Below are 14,487 nucleotides of genomic sequence, written 5' to 3' on the forward strand. Positions count from 1 at the left end.
TCTTTAACATTTCAGTAAATCGCTAAATAATGACTTGTTTAAATATTTAGTTTCTGTTGTAGGTAATCCAATTCTAGTTTTAGAAAATAATGCATTAAACATGAACTGGGATAAAGTAGCCCAGGCCACTTGTTTTTGCGTTTAAATCCGCATTTCTGGTTCCGATCACTAGACTCTTCCGTGTTTCCTGCCCACTAGCTTGATTGTTCCTCACCCCTCCCATAAGAAGCGCCACATGACCTGCCGAGTAGGAAGTGTCGAGCCAGCGGACATCAACAGCAGCAGAAGCAGCAGCAGTCCTCAGAAAAGACGAGACGGGAGCCGCGAAATTCCGATTTCACATTCTCGACGTTTCCGCGAAGATAACCTGCCTCTGTGTGAACCAGACCGAGCTGTAAATCGGCCGCAGTCATGTACGCAAAGGTGGTGTTTTTCGCCGCAGCTCTGGCGCTGATTGACGCTGCAGCCGCCGGAGGTAAGTTTCGCGACCTCTTCACCGAGCACGGCTAACGGCTAATTTCAGCCAGAAACCCCCCCGGCAAAAACAAGACTTTTTGAAAATCATCAGTTCGTATCTGCTTACTGCGACACCCACTAGGTGTCTCGCTTCTTTTGTTTGACAGTTACCACATCAGTGTTCTGGTTTATATCAATTATTTATCCAGTTTCTGGGAACTTATCAGCGTTATATCCACGTTGGCGAGAGGAAGTCGTGCTTCCAGAAAATGCTAGCGCTTTAGCTTGTTAATAAGCACTGCGACCTGGAATTACACTAGTGTTGTGTAACGATCAGCGAGATGTTTGAGTCATAATGTTTATTATCTGATAACACAGTTATGGGTTGTAAAAAATATAATCGGAAGCAGGCACGATGATTTGAGAATCCGGAAGAGGTTGTTGTACAGTCACACTTTATACAAACCATGTTTACCTTTTTCGATTTTCACAAATATTTAAAAAAGTTTAGAAAAGCTATTATGTTCAAATCGATCTACCCTCCCCAAAAACAATTAATATGTCGTTTTCCCAATTTTCAAAAGTTTCATAAACGCACCAGTCCCAGTTTGACTAGTTTAATTTTGAGGTTTGTGTAGAACCTGATCTAGGATGATGTAAGAGCACTGAAAGCACTGAAATCATAGTTTTATCCATTTATGCAGTAATTATGAAGTTTTCAAAGATAAAACTTAAGTACTTGTTAAAGATAACAAGTACTTATTTTAGGATAATCCAGTCTTAGTCTAACCAAACAAAGTATTGTGAGATTTGTATAGAACTGGATTTATGGTAATGGACAGAAATGACATTTAAATGCCTTTTTTAATTCTCAGAAGAAAAACAATCATTTAAACAAATGGTAAATATTACTTTTTAGGATGTTATTGATTATTATGGGATAACTCACTCCAGGTCTGACTAGTCTGTAAGATTTATGCTGTAAGGTGCATTTAATCAATTGACATAAAATTCAGTGCATTTACTCCAGTTTATTAAATTTTTTTCATAGGTAAGTATGTCTTTGACAAATTATTTGTTGCATTACCTTTCTATGACATGCCGCATTTATTTTAAATTCATTTCTTGCTTTCTGTGTTGATGCTCAAACGCTTAACCTGATCATAATCAGGTTAAGCGTTTGCTTCTACAAAGATGCAGATAAAAATCTATATCTTAGAAGTCATTCATGTTCAAATAATCATAACTAAGCTACATTTCTGAATTCCTTCCAGATGACTGTGCCTCTCTGACATGTGAAAATTGTGTCAAAAACTCTGAATGCAAGTGGACTAACTGCACAAGTAAGTATCTCAATATGTGGCAGGTTGTGGAACCAAGGAGCACAGGTTGGCCTTTGTGCCCTTAATTGTGCAGACAGCTGAACTTATTGGAAGTTAGATTCCTTGCCGTGGAGGAACGGCTCATTTTGGCTTCTCAAAAGGCTGAGCTAAACCATAGCCTTGTGTCGACACTGGCCAGCTCAGGGCCAGAGTTAAGCAGTAAATTATGGAAACAAGATAAGGCTGGAATGAATTAGGCACATGATTGGAGGCCTGCTCACATTTGCGAGTTGGGGGCTCAGAAAATAAAATAAAAAAAAATCATAAATATTTCAATTGTTGAAATTGTTTCCTTCTGACCTGTTGATATTCAGCTAGCCAATGTTTTATTTCATCACCATTTTCCCACCAAATTTCCTTTTGCTTTCTCTGCATTCTCTTTGGATTGAGGTTGATCTCAGATCACATAATTTCTAATAAGGACTGCAGTGACCTTTTTTTTGGAGCTTCCTGGATTTAATTGTAACTAAAACTTTGATTTTACAACTTGTCTCATGTGAGTCAACGTAAATGTAGCAAATATCAATATTCAAGATCTCTTACCGGAAAAATACAGAAAGAAATCAACATGTTTTCAAATTGACCAATGAATGAACTCTTACTTTTGCAACCACAAGTTAACTGCGAGATAATAACAAGTTAGATACTTTTGATTTTTGTCACATTTTAATGAACTACATTTCCCCAAAACATCAGTTCCCTCTTAATGCGATTTACCATTTCTGCAGTACAAAAGTGTAAATAGCAAAGAAGTTGCAGTGATTTTTTTTAAAGCATGTTTCACAGTGTGCTGGCTGCTGTGGTTATTCAAGTTGTGCCTCATTCAGTTAGATGCTTGCCGAATTAAACATGAATGATAAATTGTTTCCAGAGTCAACCAATGTTTTTTTTGGTTAAAACGCTTCCTCTTACAGTTTGGGGATTTTCTTTTTAACTCAACGGCTCACCTTGTTGTTTTTTCCAAAATAATGCATTATTGTTATTATTTTTTTATGAGTAAGTAAAGAGAGCTAGTTAAACATGCCTTTAGGAAGGCTTCAAAGTGCAGTTTGACATGATGCACGCCTCCAGTCATTTTGAAGATGAAGAAAATGGCAGAGGAAGTGAGAGGACGTGTGGCAGGAAGCGGGCAATATCCCCTAGCAGAGTAAGCAAAGGAAGGAAAAGATAATGACAAGTCAGGAAAATGTGCCGAGAGGATAAAAGATCTGCTTTAAGATTCTCAATGACTGGATTGAGCTTTTGGCTGTAGCTCAAGATGCAAAAAATCTGGTAAATCACACTTGAATATTGGAATGTTGGATCTCAAAAATTTGTTAAAAGTAGCTCCAGGAAACTTCAACGATCCAAATTCCCTCAGCAGACCCGAAAGCTGCAGGTGTTTTAACCGACACGATAGCCGACCTGTTTGACAACCTCAGATATTTGCGTCTTTGATTCTTTCCAGGAGAGACTATATTGAGATTTCATGACACCGCACCCTCCACCTGCTTTGACAATGACTGTTAAAAGGTTTTGTGATAATGCATTGCTGAGTGACTCATCCAGAGGTTCAGCAGGACAGGTAGAACAACACGCGTCTGCCTCCTTTTTGGGGCGTTGCAAGACTAGGTGGTTAGGTTTTTTGTTGTTTTAGCCGAGGGAGAAGCTTGACCCGGTTTACTGTTACATTTTGTGCACAGTAGGAAATGGCAGCTTGCCACCCACAAAAACAATAACTTTGAAACGATTACACCAGCGTGCATTCAGTAAGTATTTAGTCTATACAATTGTGGTATCGAAACAAGACTTTTAAACACATTTTTCTTGCGTCTATATAAAGTAAAGCCTTGTTTTCTTTCGAAAGAATTACCCCGAAAAACCAACATGTATGCTTGCTCGACATGAAGGAATACTGAGATCGTTTTAAATGGATTTTCTCTGAAAATAAAACCCCACCATGTTCAGGAAGCGATCACCCATTTAAAATGAACAGAGCAGGCAGCTGGAACGCCAGCCGTGTCCACTAAGACGGCTGCTCTGTAATAAGGGGTAGCCGCACGCTGTGGGTAGCGAGTCAACGCCACATTATCACCAGGTTTACTTTTGGTTTTAGGGATTTTCTGTAAACAAGCACTCTGCACCAGGAACATGTTTCCCTGCTGTCTCCGGCTTTAACGCTCCCAAAGCTTACACGTGTACATGTGAGCTCTGAGGAGCTTTAAGTGCAGACTGTGACAGAGCCTGCTGGGAGCTCCAACTCTCAGGACCACGAGGCTGTTCAGCACAGTGATAATAATGTCACCATCTTGGCAAAGTGTGGGAGTGGGTCCTACCTTTTGCAGCTGCATGTGACATAACATCCTTCTGACCTAATGGAGAAGGAAAAACATACACAGACTACATTATGAGGTTACATAAAAGTTGTAGAGGGAAAAAAAAAGTCTATCATACTTTTTTTAAAATCAAATTTACATGCACATGTCAATAGATTCGAGCACTTCCTGCTTCCCGTTGCTGATGAGCTTTATGCAAATGCTGATTTAATTTTCCTCAACGCCTCACCGGAGCCGCAGTTTGATCACCTCCATGTCGTGCTGCATTAATGATTAAGTTCATGCAAAATGAGACCCAACCAAGTATTGAGTACGTTAACTGAAAAGCTCATGGACATTATTTTCACCAACATATCTGTACCACAAATACATTTCAGTTTTTCATTTAAATGTTTTTGAGAAAATTAGTTTTAGCTAGTTATAAGGCATATTCACAAAATTAATAGAACTAAAGTGTTTATATACTGTACATCATTGTGTGTGATTCATCTATATGTGTTTTGCTTCTTGCATCAAATGACTAAAATAAATGAACTTTTCAGTGTTATTCTAACACCTAAAGATGTACCACCTTCTTTTATTAATGTAAATCACAGCTGACAAAGTCCAAAGCTACATTTTTTTTGTAGATTTTGCCTCCTTTCTAGTTTTCTTTTCTGACCACTTAGAGAAATGCTGCTAAATCATGTTATTCAGCGGGGCAGTTAGTTTGAAAACATGTCAGAGAAAAGCTGCAGAGTGGCAGCGCTGTGCTTTAAGACTGCCTCTGACGTCTAAGTGAATAGCTACTGAATGCCTCACATAACTGAACCAACAGCAAACTCTCAAAAGACTCTTGCATGATGAGCTCCACAAACTGATAATTACGTCTCAAAAGCTGTTTGGGAGTCACTCGTTTTTTAAAATTTTGTGCCTGATTAATGTATAATCTGCTGCAAAGCAGTGGAAAATCTCATACAGGCTAAAGCTAGTGAGCCACACTTCACCTTATTTAGAGGCTTAAAACTTACTTTCAAGACTTGCTTTGGTAAACCTGATGTATTTTTGTAATTTATAGGTATCCATCTGGTGGGAGTCTTTTATGGTTAGGTTGCTCTTAAAGAGACCTGTTCCGTTCTCCGTGCATTTCAGATTCAGAATATCTCCACAGGTTTTAAGTAAAAGACATTTAGGAGCATTCCTGTTCTGCTATGGACTTCTCTGCAATCATATTTAACTGCTGATGTATGTTTAATTAGAAATATTTCTTCCACTCCTAAAACATTTAATGAAGCCTATCGAAAGATGTCCATTACACAAAGGAACTATAGTGTTAAAGCAACAACACAACCCGCTTCCTGCATGAAGCATCCGTCCTGACAATCACATGGATGTTACTGTGACATTTCTCACCTACGTCAAACATTTTTATTATTATTATTTTTTCAGTTGAATCACACCTCAACATGGTAAAGCACATTTCTGCAGCAGCAGTTCATCAGCTTAAGCTTAGGTTTCTTTAATCGAAATTTAGGAATTATAAGGTTTGGGGATTTTTTTTTTTTGATGTCTGGAAAACATTTATGTAATTGTTTGCTTTTGTTTCATGGTTAAACTTTAACAACAGCTGTTAAGCATAGATAAGACAATAAATGGGTGTGGAAGGGAACACTTAGTGACTTATTGTCTTTCTTTTTTCCACCATGACCAAATCTACAAGCGTGTCGAAAATCAGTGAAAAATCAGAATTATTGTAGATTCTGGGTATAAAACGGAGCATTTTTCTCTGTTGACCTTAATATGAAGCACAGCCAAGATCAGACTTGACGGTAGGGCAAGGTTCGCCTTACGAATGGTTAATAAATGATTAGACTACACAATAATAAACAATGCACCTAAATGGTTCTAACTAAATATTACACTCCCATTTTTTCCTTTCTAATATTACAGAAAAAGTGATACCGATATTTCCAGTGTGAATTTAACACTTATAGATGCTACTTGCATTAAAATCCTGTGCTATGATTTATAGTAATGTTTCGCTCTTCAGCTACTGTTTGGTAATGTGTGATAAAACTTGCTGCTCATATCTCGCGTGTCGAATGATAACAGAGTAGGTTTGGTATAAATGCAGCGAACAGGGTCACATGTGGCTCGGTAAAAGAAAGTTTATGCCAAAAACAGTCCCAGTGTTTGCAGTTGTCAATGAAGGCCTTGTTCCCTTGCGAAAGAAATCGTTGATGGCCTCAAGTCTGTGCTTGTGAGAAACTTGTACTTCTAGCAAAAAGAAAAAGAAAAAAAAAATAGGTAGGGGTATATTTTGGAGTAGGGGCAAATCTAAAACATTCAGGTGTCTGGCCGTGGAACTTCTCTTCTGTAAATAAATGCTTTCCATGGCAGTACATGTGCAGTCGTCCATCTTTAACTTCTGTGAAGTTACAGATGAGACGTTGTTCACTTACATTAGACTACCAAATTCAGAATTAGATGTAAGGATGAAACCAGTGTATTAAAAAAAAAGCAAGCTAGTTACACAATTGGAGTTTTTTGGTAGACTTAATCTTAATGAAAGACACGCAGAGTAGCGGTAATCTATGTAAATGATCATAGCTCAGTGTTTTTGACTATAATTGGATTCCTAAAATGTTCATTTTTACCATTTGAAAATAAAGAAGCATCAAGAGCTCTTTGCTAAAACTAAATGTCAGCTATGGGGCACAGGAACGTTATGCTGACTTGAAAGTAATGAGGTGGTCCGATGGGGCAGGCAGGATAGAGAGGGTTCATCCTCCCTCTGCAGGAAGTGGAAGTAGGATGTAGGTCTGTGTGAGCAGCTGATCCTACATTCCTGTAGGGGGGAGACGAGAACAGAGTGGCTCGCCTGCGTATTAAGCTGTGCGCCCTGATTCAGTGTGGTGCTGCTTTCTATATACATCCTTCTGCATATTTGTGAATCACTTCACTTCATCTTGGATCATTAGTCATAGTTGGAATTTGTTACATGCTTTGATGTTTCTCTTATTTATGATGTTTTAGTAAAACCTGAAGACTTAAATTGCAGTTTTTTATCAGGTGTTCCAGTGGGTGTTTCCTGTGTCAACGCTACCCTTGTGGCTAACCTCACCTGCAGCAACTCAACCTGTTCAAGTAAGTTTGACTGCATATCAGAGCTAACTGAATAACAGTTATATTCTTCTGAACGTAACATTTTAGACCCAAGAGAATCAGCAGACACTTATTGTTTTACATATGATGCATTTCTACATGATTAGACATTTATTTATCTGTAGATTCTGGATGGGTCTAATTATTGTCTTACTAAAATATTAATTAATGGTCAGTCAGGGCTTTTTGGGTGTTTTTCTCTTATCTGTTGTCTATAATCCAGATGTTTGGGTGTTTTGTCTGGCTTTTCTTTGTATGTTGTGTGCTGGTGTTGGTTCCTTGTCCAGCTCCTCCTACAACCTTGGCTGCACCTACTACCATACATACATCTGTTGCCCCCATCATCCCTACGACAGGTAACCACTGCCTAATACCTGAGCTCTATCTAGTCTGTGGAGTCCATTTTGCTCTGGTTTTATTAACAGATGTTTTCTGTTTTTTGTGTTTTCATAAACTTTGTGTCAGAAGTATTTTATCAGGCTTAAGGTGGTAAGGTCCCACTTCCAATAAAAAGATGTGCAATAGATATATAATGTCATCTCAGTACTTAAGTGGTGATTTATTTTTATTTAGTTAAAACCGGTTTAGGTTTGATTGAAACTGGTTTTGCTAATGTTTTGATCTGGGATTCCAGTTTTGGTCAATTTGTGATTTCTTTTAAATATAATATAACATGTTATAAGAACAACACTAAAAATTGTTTTAGCTAGCTTTGTAACACAGTGCCATTACTGCACTGCGTTACAAAAGTAGCTGTAAAATAGGGTTTCACTGTTATTTTAAAGACTAGGTGACTTTATGTATGCGGTTAGTGAGGTTAGCATTTGTAAACAGCGGTTTTCTATCGTATATTTTGGAAAATGTACATATTTAAAGCTGCAGCAGGTAACTTTTACTTTTATTTGTTAAAACTATCACTATGTCATAAAAGTTACCTACTGCAGCTTTTGAGATTTAAAAAAAAATCATATTCTATGAGATTAAAACCTCAGAATGTTTGACATATCATTTTTACAGTACTCTCTTTAGCTTTTTTTTTTAGTATTTGCTGAAAGTCTTGCTCTCTCTCGCTATATTACAGCCTGAATGAAATACAGATATGTGAGATGGAAAGAAAAAAATAGTCTTGTTTTGAAAAGCATGTGACATTTTTTCCCTACTTCATTTTAAAACACTGATAGCATTTGACATGATGCATTTACTGATCGGAAAAAGGTAGGATGTATTGGTTTCCAACCAGCAGGTCACTGGTAAAAACTGTTCAAGTTATTACAATTATACTCATCACTCTCTACAAAAAGCACATTTGTGGACTAGGTTTCTACCTAGACACCTTTCTTGGTCTTACAGACTGATGTTAGTGTGTTGTGTTTTTATCTATTTTTTTTATTTATTTTGGGGTTGTGGTCGTATCACCTGTTTCCAGCCAAATCTCAAAAGCACATTGAGCAGCGTAGCTCAGCGGTTAGTTCATGGCCCACCAGACTGAACAGAAAGGTAGAACGAAACCTGGGAAATCTATTGCTGCCTGTGCAAGCGAATTATTTGAAAGATAGAAGCCAAATATAAATTGTGCCTTCAATAGTAGCAGAATGTAGCTTTTATTAAGTGGACACTAATAATCTGTCCGTAAATATCAAATTCTTTATCTGATTGCCCTCACTTTTAAACATGTCTAAGTTAAAGTGGACAAACCTGCTTTATTCTAGAAACTAATTCAATGAAACATGAGGGAGCTTTTGCTGTGAGGTAGAAACCAGAAGTAACTCTTAAAAGGAGAGCGAGGTGTGAAGCACATGCTTGACACCTTCAGCTCTTCAACAGTTTAACATTCACTCTTCTCTGCCGCTTTTGTGGTTGTGAGTGGAAACTATGAATCCTGTGAGGTAGAGAGTAACCGATGTCGATTTTTATCTTGAATAAATGTTTGATAGGTCTCAAAGTGATGTAAATATATAGGTTCTGTGTTTAAAGGTACCAAATCAACAGTTTCCAAGAATTACTGGTGTTTATATTTGTTAAGGGTTTGTTCTTGCTGTGACCCTGTTTCAGTGAATTCAACGCCTACAGCCGTAACACCAACTCATCGTGGCAACGGCTCCACCACTGCAACTACAACCTCCACCTTGGGTAGGTCTGACATTTACAATAGCAGGCATCTCAGTGGTCTTGTAGCTCACTTTATCATACAGAAAGGTTTTTAATCATTTTTTTTTCTTCCAAGAAGCATCTTGAGCAATTTTTCAAGTTTGCTGAGATAATTCTGAAATGTTTAAACATCTTTTTAGACATTTTACTACTTTGCTTGTCCAGAGGTGTCATTTGGTATTTACCAATAAAACTTTTAAAAAAGCAACACAAGTTAAAGAGTAGTTTTGTTCCATCAACATCTTTCACAATAACCTGCCTCTGGATGATTTTTTTTCCTTACCCACTTGGGGTATTTCATCCTGCCTCTTGATTTACAGCATTTTTTTTTAATGTACTCAGTCAACTTGTAAAGCAATGAGGTTATGTGACTCCTGTAAATTATAGGAAGTGAACTTATTTTAGTTTGATCAGGGGCCATAATTTCATATTTAATAAAAGTTGACAGGCCCAAAGAGTGAATCAGAACCACAGTGAATGGAAATTGGGAGTTGAATATTGAGAAAATATAATATTAAAAGGGCTGCATAATGGCAGAAGAAAAATATTAATAATGTTAATTTGACTACAGTTGACCCTAATTGACTTCATCCATCTTTCTTTTCCACACCACTGAGTTAGATGAAGTATTTTAGTAACTGACATTTGTATCAGGTTTAGACTTTGATACTAGTGAGAGTCCATCCAGCCCCTCAAATACACTTTTGGCTTGCAGAGGATGAATCCAAGCAACACAAGTCAAAGAGTAGTTTAACAGTCATGATGTTTTTACAGTCATGGTACAGAAAATTTTAACTCTTCTTAGGAATCAAATCTGCAGCGTTGCCGAAATCCAAACTTTGTTGCATACAGACCCATCCAATAAATTAGAATATTACTGAAAATCCAATTTGTTTTAAGAACTTTTATCACTAAGTGAAAACACATTGTATAGGTATTTAAAAGCAAAAACGTGGGCTTAATGTTATTTTCAGAGCCTACTTTTAATTTGAGAAGACTCATCTAGACTTGTATTCTAATTTATTAAATATTTATTGAACACAGGCATTTCCACCCGTGTTTTAAAGATTTATCATTGAGCTCAGTCTTTGAGGTTTTTGCCATTCCCCTAATTTTTAACTCCCTTCATTGCTTCTTTATTAGATTCAAGTCAGGACTCTTGATGGAAATTCCAAAACATTCGTATTTTTTCCATTTAGAAGAAATATTTTGGCCAAATTCAAGAACTTGCCTTAAACTTAAATTTGGCAGAGATGTACAGTACAGACCAAAAGTTTGGACACACCTTCTCATTGAATTCAATTAGAAAGTGTGTCCAAACTTTTGGTCTGTACTGTAAATGCTTGTTACCCAAGCACAGCACCCTGTGATACTCCACATGACAAATTTGATCTAGTCCAGCCTCGTGCTGTTGTCTTGATCCCTACAGCATGTTTTAAATTTGTCATGTACTGTATAATATAGTAAGACTGTTATCTGAAGCCATCTGAATATCAGAAGTAGTAGTGTTTTATTCCTCAGTGCCAATAATGAGATCTTTCTTGGTCTATCATGAAATCTGGAATAAAAAATGAACGGAAGACCAAATGCCTAAAAGAAAAACTACAAAAAATTATTTTTGGAAGATTTTTGACTTCTTGAAGCTAAAACTTAAGGAAATCAAACTAACTGGAGTTCCATTTATAATTTTTAATACATTTTTTTTTTTAAATCACATTTTCTTTTTGTTCCCTTTAAAGCACCGAATACCACAACGGTGGCCCCTCACAAGAACTCGACGTTTGATGCCGCGAGCTTCATCGGCGGAATAGTGCTCGTCCTGGGCCTTCAGGCCGTTATCTTCTTCCTCTACAAGTTCTGCAAATCCAAAGACCGTAACTACCACACTCTCTGAAGTGGCCGCACTTTAGGATCCAAGCCGTCCTCACCGATTTCGACCCCTCAGCACACACTCATAGGGGTGGACTCAAACAGCGTTTCCATACAGTTTTCTTTTTTTTCTGCTTTTTTGTTTTAATGTTTAGACCTGCATGACTGAATGATTCATTTCATTTCAAAGTGAATCTACTCCAACGTGCATTTAGGTCTCAAGCATGTAGATTACATAAGCAAGCAGCTACCCCCACCTCCATCGTGTCATTAGTCATCCTGCATAGAGCATTTTCCAGCGAATTGAGTGGGCTTGAGTTATTTACAGCCCCTCTTCTTATGCCTTCCCCAATTAAATGCACCACACAAAGGAAAAACAATTAGCCATGTATACAGAGTAGCTTTTTCCTGCTGAGGCTTGAATATCTGTATTATTTTTTACCTGATTTGGAAACACTGTTTGAGCTCATGTTAAATGTGGCAACAGATGATTAAGGATTGCTTTTAGCTTGTGAAATTTTTATTTTCTTTTTCCACACATCTGATCCGTCAGGAATAAAAGCGACAATTAATCATCTGACGTCAAACAGGAGGAAAATAAGTCTTATTTGAGTGTCGAGTGTTTCTGCTGTTCGGTTCCCACCGCCCTCCTTGGAAACCTCTCTCCCAATACAAGATGTTTAAAAATGTCAAACGCCAACTGCCAGTAGAGCAGCCCACCGCAATAAATAATGTTTAGAACTAATTTCAGAACCACAAATCTCCCGTATCTTTTCACTTTCTGATTGTTAAATCTTGCAGGTGAATCGTGTGGAGCAGGTCCTTGTCGTTTGCTTTGGTATTAAACCGGGTCAAAGTGAATCGTTTTAGAATATTTTCAAATTATTTAGTTTAATTGTGCAGAAGAGGATGAGGTGTGGCGTGCACCTTTCTTGATGTGGACAGTGAAGTGCCTTTGATGTCCAGTGTGAGTGAAAGCAAGTAAAGAGTTTATATTTTTTGTTTTCTTTTTTTATTTCCATATTGTGAGAAGCAACGGTATCGCTGCGCTGATATTGCTTAGAGCTGTAGTGTCCCAGCTGGACTGAAGAGCCTTTTATTGTTTAAGAAAACAGGATTTTTTTTGGCCTTGAAGGCCGTCGTTCAGTTCGTAGGTGCAGCAGAAAGACCAAACGCGGCAGGACGACTGCGCGATCACACTACTACAGACTTTTGGAGTGAATAACTTAACAGTTTCCTTCCACTTTGCTACATCATGGTTCAAATCTGAGTGGACTGGGAGGAAAATATTTTGATATAGGCGACAAGCATGATGGTGTACTTTATACTAAAAGATTGTGAAAATATTGGACTTTATCTTCCAAGATAAGTGTCTAGAAGAGTCAAAAAATGTAGACCTGGTGTTAATTAAGGATTTCACTTCTATTTAATTGATTTGTAGTGTAAAGGTCAGAATATCAGTCAAGTGGCCGTGTTGAAGCCTCGTCTTCTTACTAGCTAGCTGCTAACTTCTTTTTTTTTTCTGGATTTCTCAGCTTTTGTCTAACCTGTAAATAGCCACGTCTTGTTTCTCTCCTGCTGAAAGAAAAGCAAAATGTTGATTGGAGCGTTTAGCTTTGTGGTGGCTCTACTAATTTTGTACAAATGGCTTTCTTCCCCCCAGTTAGTGCATGCTGGATGCTGCTCTCATTGCATATGCAACTAGTACCTTAAGACACCTTCAAAAACCACTTAATTATTTGTGATGAGTCCATATGCTAATGGAAGGATGCCTTGAAACCGTGTACATGAAGCCAAAGGCCTCAGTTTTTGGCATGTTATGTAACCCTATTTTTTTTTTCTTTTCTTTTTTGGTAAATGGTTTCAGGTTTAGCTCACAAATAAAATCAGAGGCTTGTTTTAAATATTCAGATTATGACCACAAAGCAATTAATGAATGCAGATGTTTGTTTATGCTTGTATATTTTGAGGTTGCATGGTCTCTTTTGCATTAACGTCACGAGCCGGCAACGTCCCAGCCCTGCTGCGCCGTTTCGGTTCCCCTCTCTGCTGCATGTCGGGTCCATTTGCACAAATGAAGAGAAATATTTTCGAGTGCTGCTGAGCACGTTCCGCTTTCTGCAAACGGCACGTCGATGTCCCGATGTGCCGCGTCTCGAGCAAAAGTGCCTTATTCAGTTATCATCCATTTCCATCTGTTGTGAAACGAGATGTCACGGTGACTAAACGTCAGCACGACTCGTCATTTTAAGGCTCCTGTAAAGTGCTTTCCTGTGTTCTGCGTACGTTTGTTGCTCTCAGCCTTAATCTTTTCAACCAAGTCCACAGAGCTGTTGCAAGGTGACAAGCTGTTCAGGCAACACGCGTAGGCTACTTTCTGTTTCGGTGTAAGATTAAATGCTGCTTTTGTCAAGATGAAAAACATCAAGTAAATCATATATTTCAGCTGAAGTAGTCTGGTTGTAGCCTGAACAGCTTCTCGGCAGCTATTTGTGATCAAACACACTGGTGAAGTAACCACAGACAGGCCTATTTCAACATGCCCTCCCCCCTTTACGCAATGACTTGAACTCCACTTCAGTTGTAACCTGCTGATGTTTTCTGTCGTGAAGGGTTTTAAAGTATGACATTAAGATTCATCTTATCACAATTCAGTTTTCAACCAGGCAGTGTTGGCCTTCTTTGCCTTGTCGCTTTATTGCTAATTGCACACACACTGTAGCGCTGTGTCTTTCACTGTCCATTTGTCTTGTTGGTACGACTTCTGGCTTTTCTCTCTCACCACTATAACACAGAAACGTATATAGCCATATGTAGACACTGAACGGTGCCACAATGCCTCCCCTTGAATGGTCTTTGCTTCTTTTTGTGCCACTCAACTTGTTTTGTGCCTCTGACGCCTCTCAATTGTTTTTTTGTTTTTTGTTTGGCCTTGTTTTCTGGTGTTACCTTTAGTTTTACAATGTTAAACCAATAAAGTTTGAATATCGTTAAACAAATCTCTTCGTTTACTCTTCATATGATACCCGTGTGTGTGTGCGTGTGGGTGTGTAGTTTATCTAAGTGGGACAAGAATACATTCACTGTTGTGGTTACATCAAGTTCTACTGATTCTTTGTCTTTAGTGTAACTTAATACTGACTTGACAGATTCGCTGGGAGCAGAGGAAGTGA

General features: G+C 38.0%; 1 protein-coding gene across 3 annotated transcripts; it reads left to right on the top strand.

Moving 5' to 3' along the window:
• Window positions 1-228: 228 nt before the first annotated feature.
• cd164 (CD164 molecule, sialomucin) lies at window positions 229-14,313 on the top strand. 3 transcript variants are annotated; one of them, XM_032585902.1, is made up of 6 exons: window positions 229-475; window positions 1,731-1,799; window positions 7,205-7,279; window positions 7,585-7,653; window positions 9,350-9,427; window positions 11,185-14,313. In XM_032585902.1, exons 1-6 carry the CDS (start codon window positions 412-414, stop codon window positions 11,337-11,339), a joined length of 510 nt encoding a protein of 169 aa, XP_032441793.1. In that variant the 5' UTR covers window positions 229-411; the 3' UTR covers window positions 11,340-14,313. The 3 variants fall into 3 exon arrangements, with proteins under 3 accessions (XP_032441793.1, XP_032441794.1, XP_032441795.1); XM_032585903.1 differs by having other exon boundaries at window positions 7,588-7,653; XM_032585904.1 differs by lacking the exon at window positions 7,585-7,653 and having other exon boundaries at window positions 230-475.
• Window positions 14,314-14,487: the final 174 nt, after the last annotated feature.

Source organism: Xiphophorus hellerii, chromosome 15, assembly GCF_003331165.1.
Source record: "Xiphophorus hellerii strain 12219 chromosome 15, Xiphophorus_hellerii-4.1, whole genome shotgun sequence".
Lineage (NCBI taxonomy): Eukaryota > Metazoa > Chordata > Actinopteri > Cyprinodontiformes > Poeciliidae > Xiphophorus > Xiphophorus hellerii.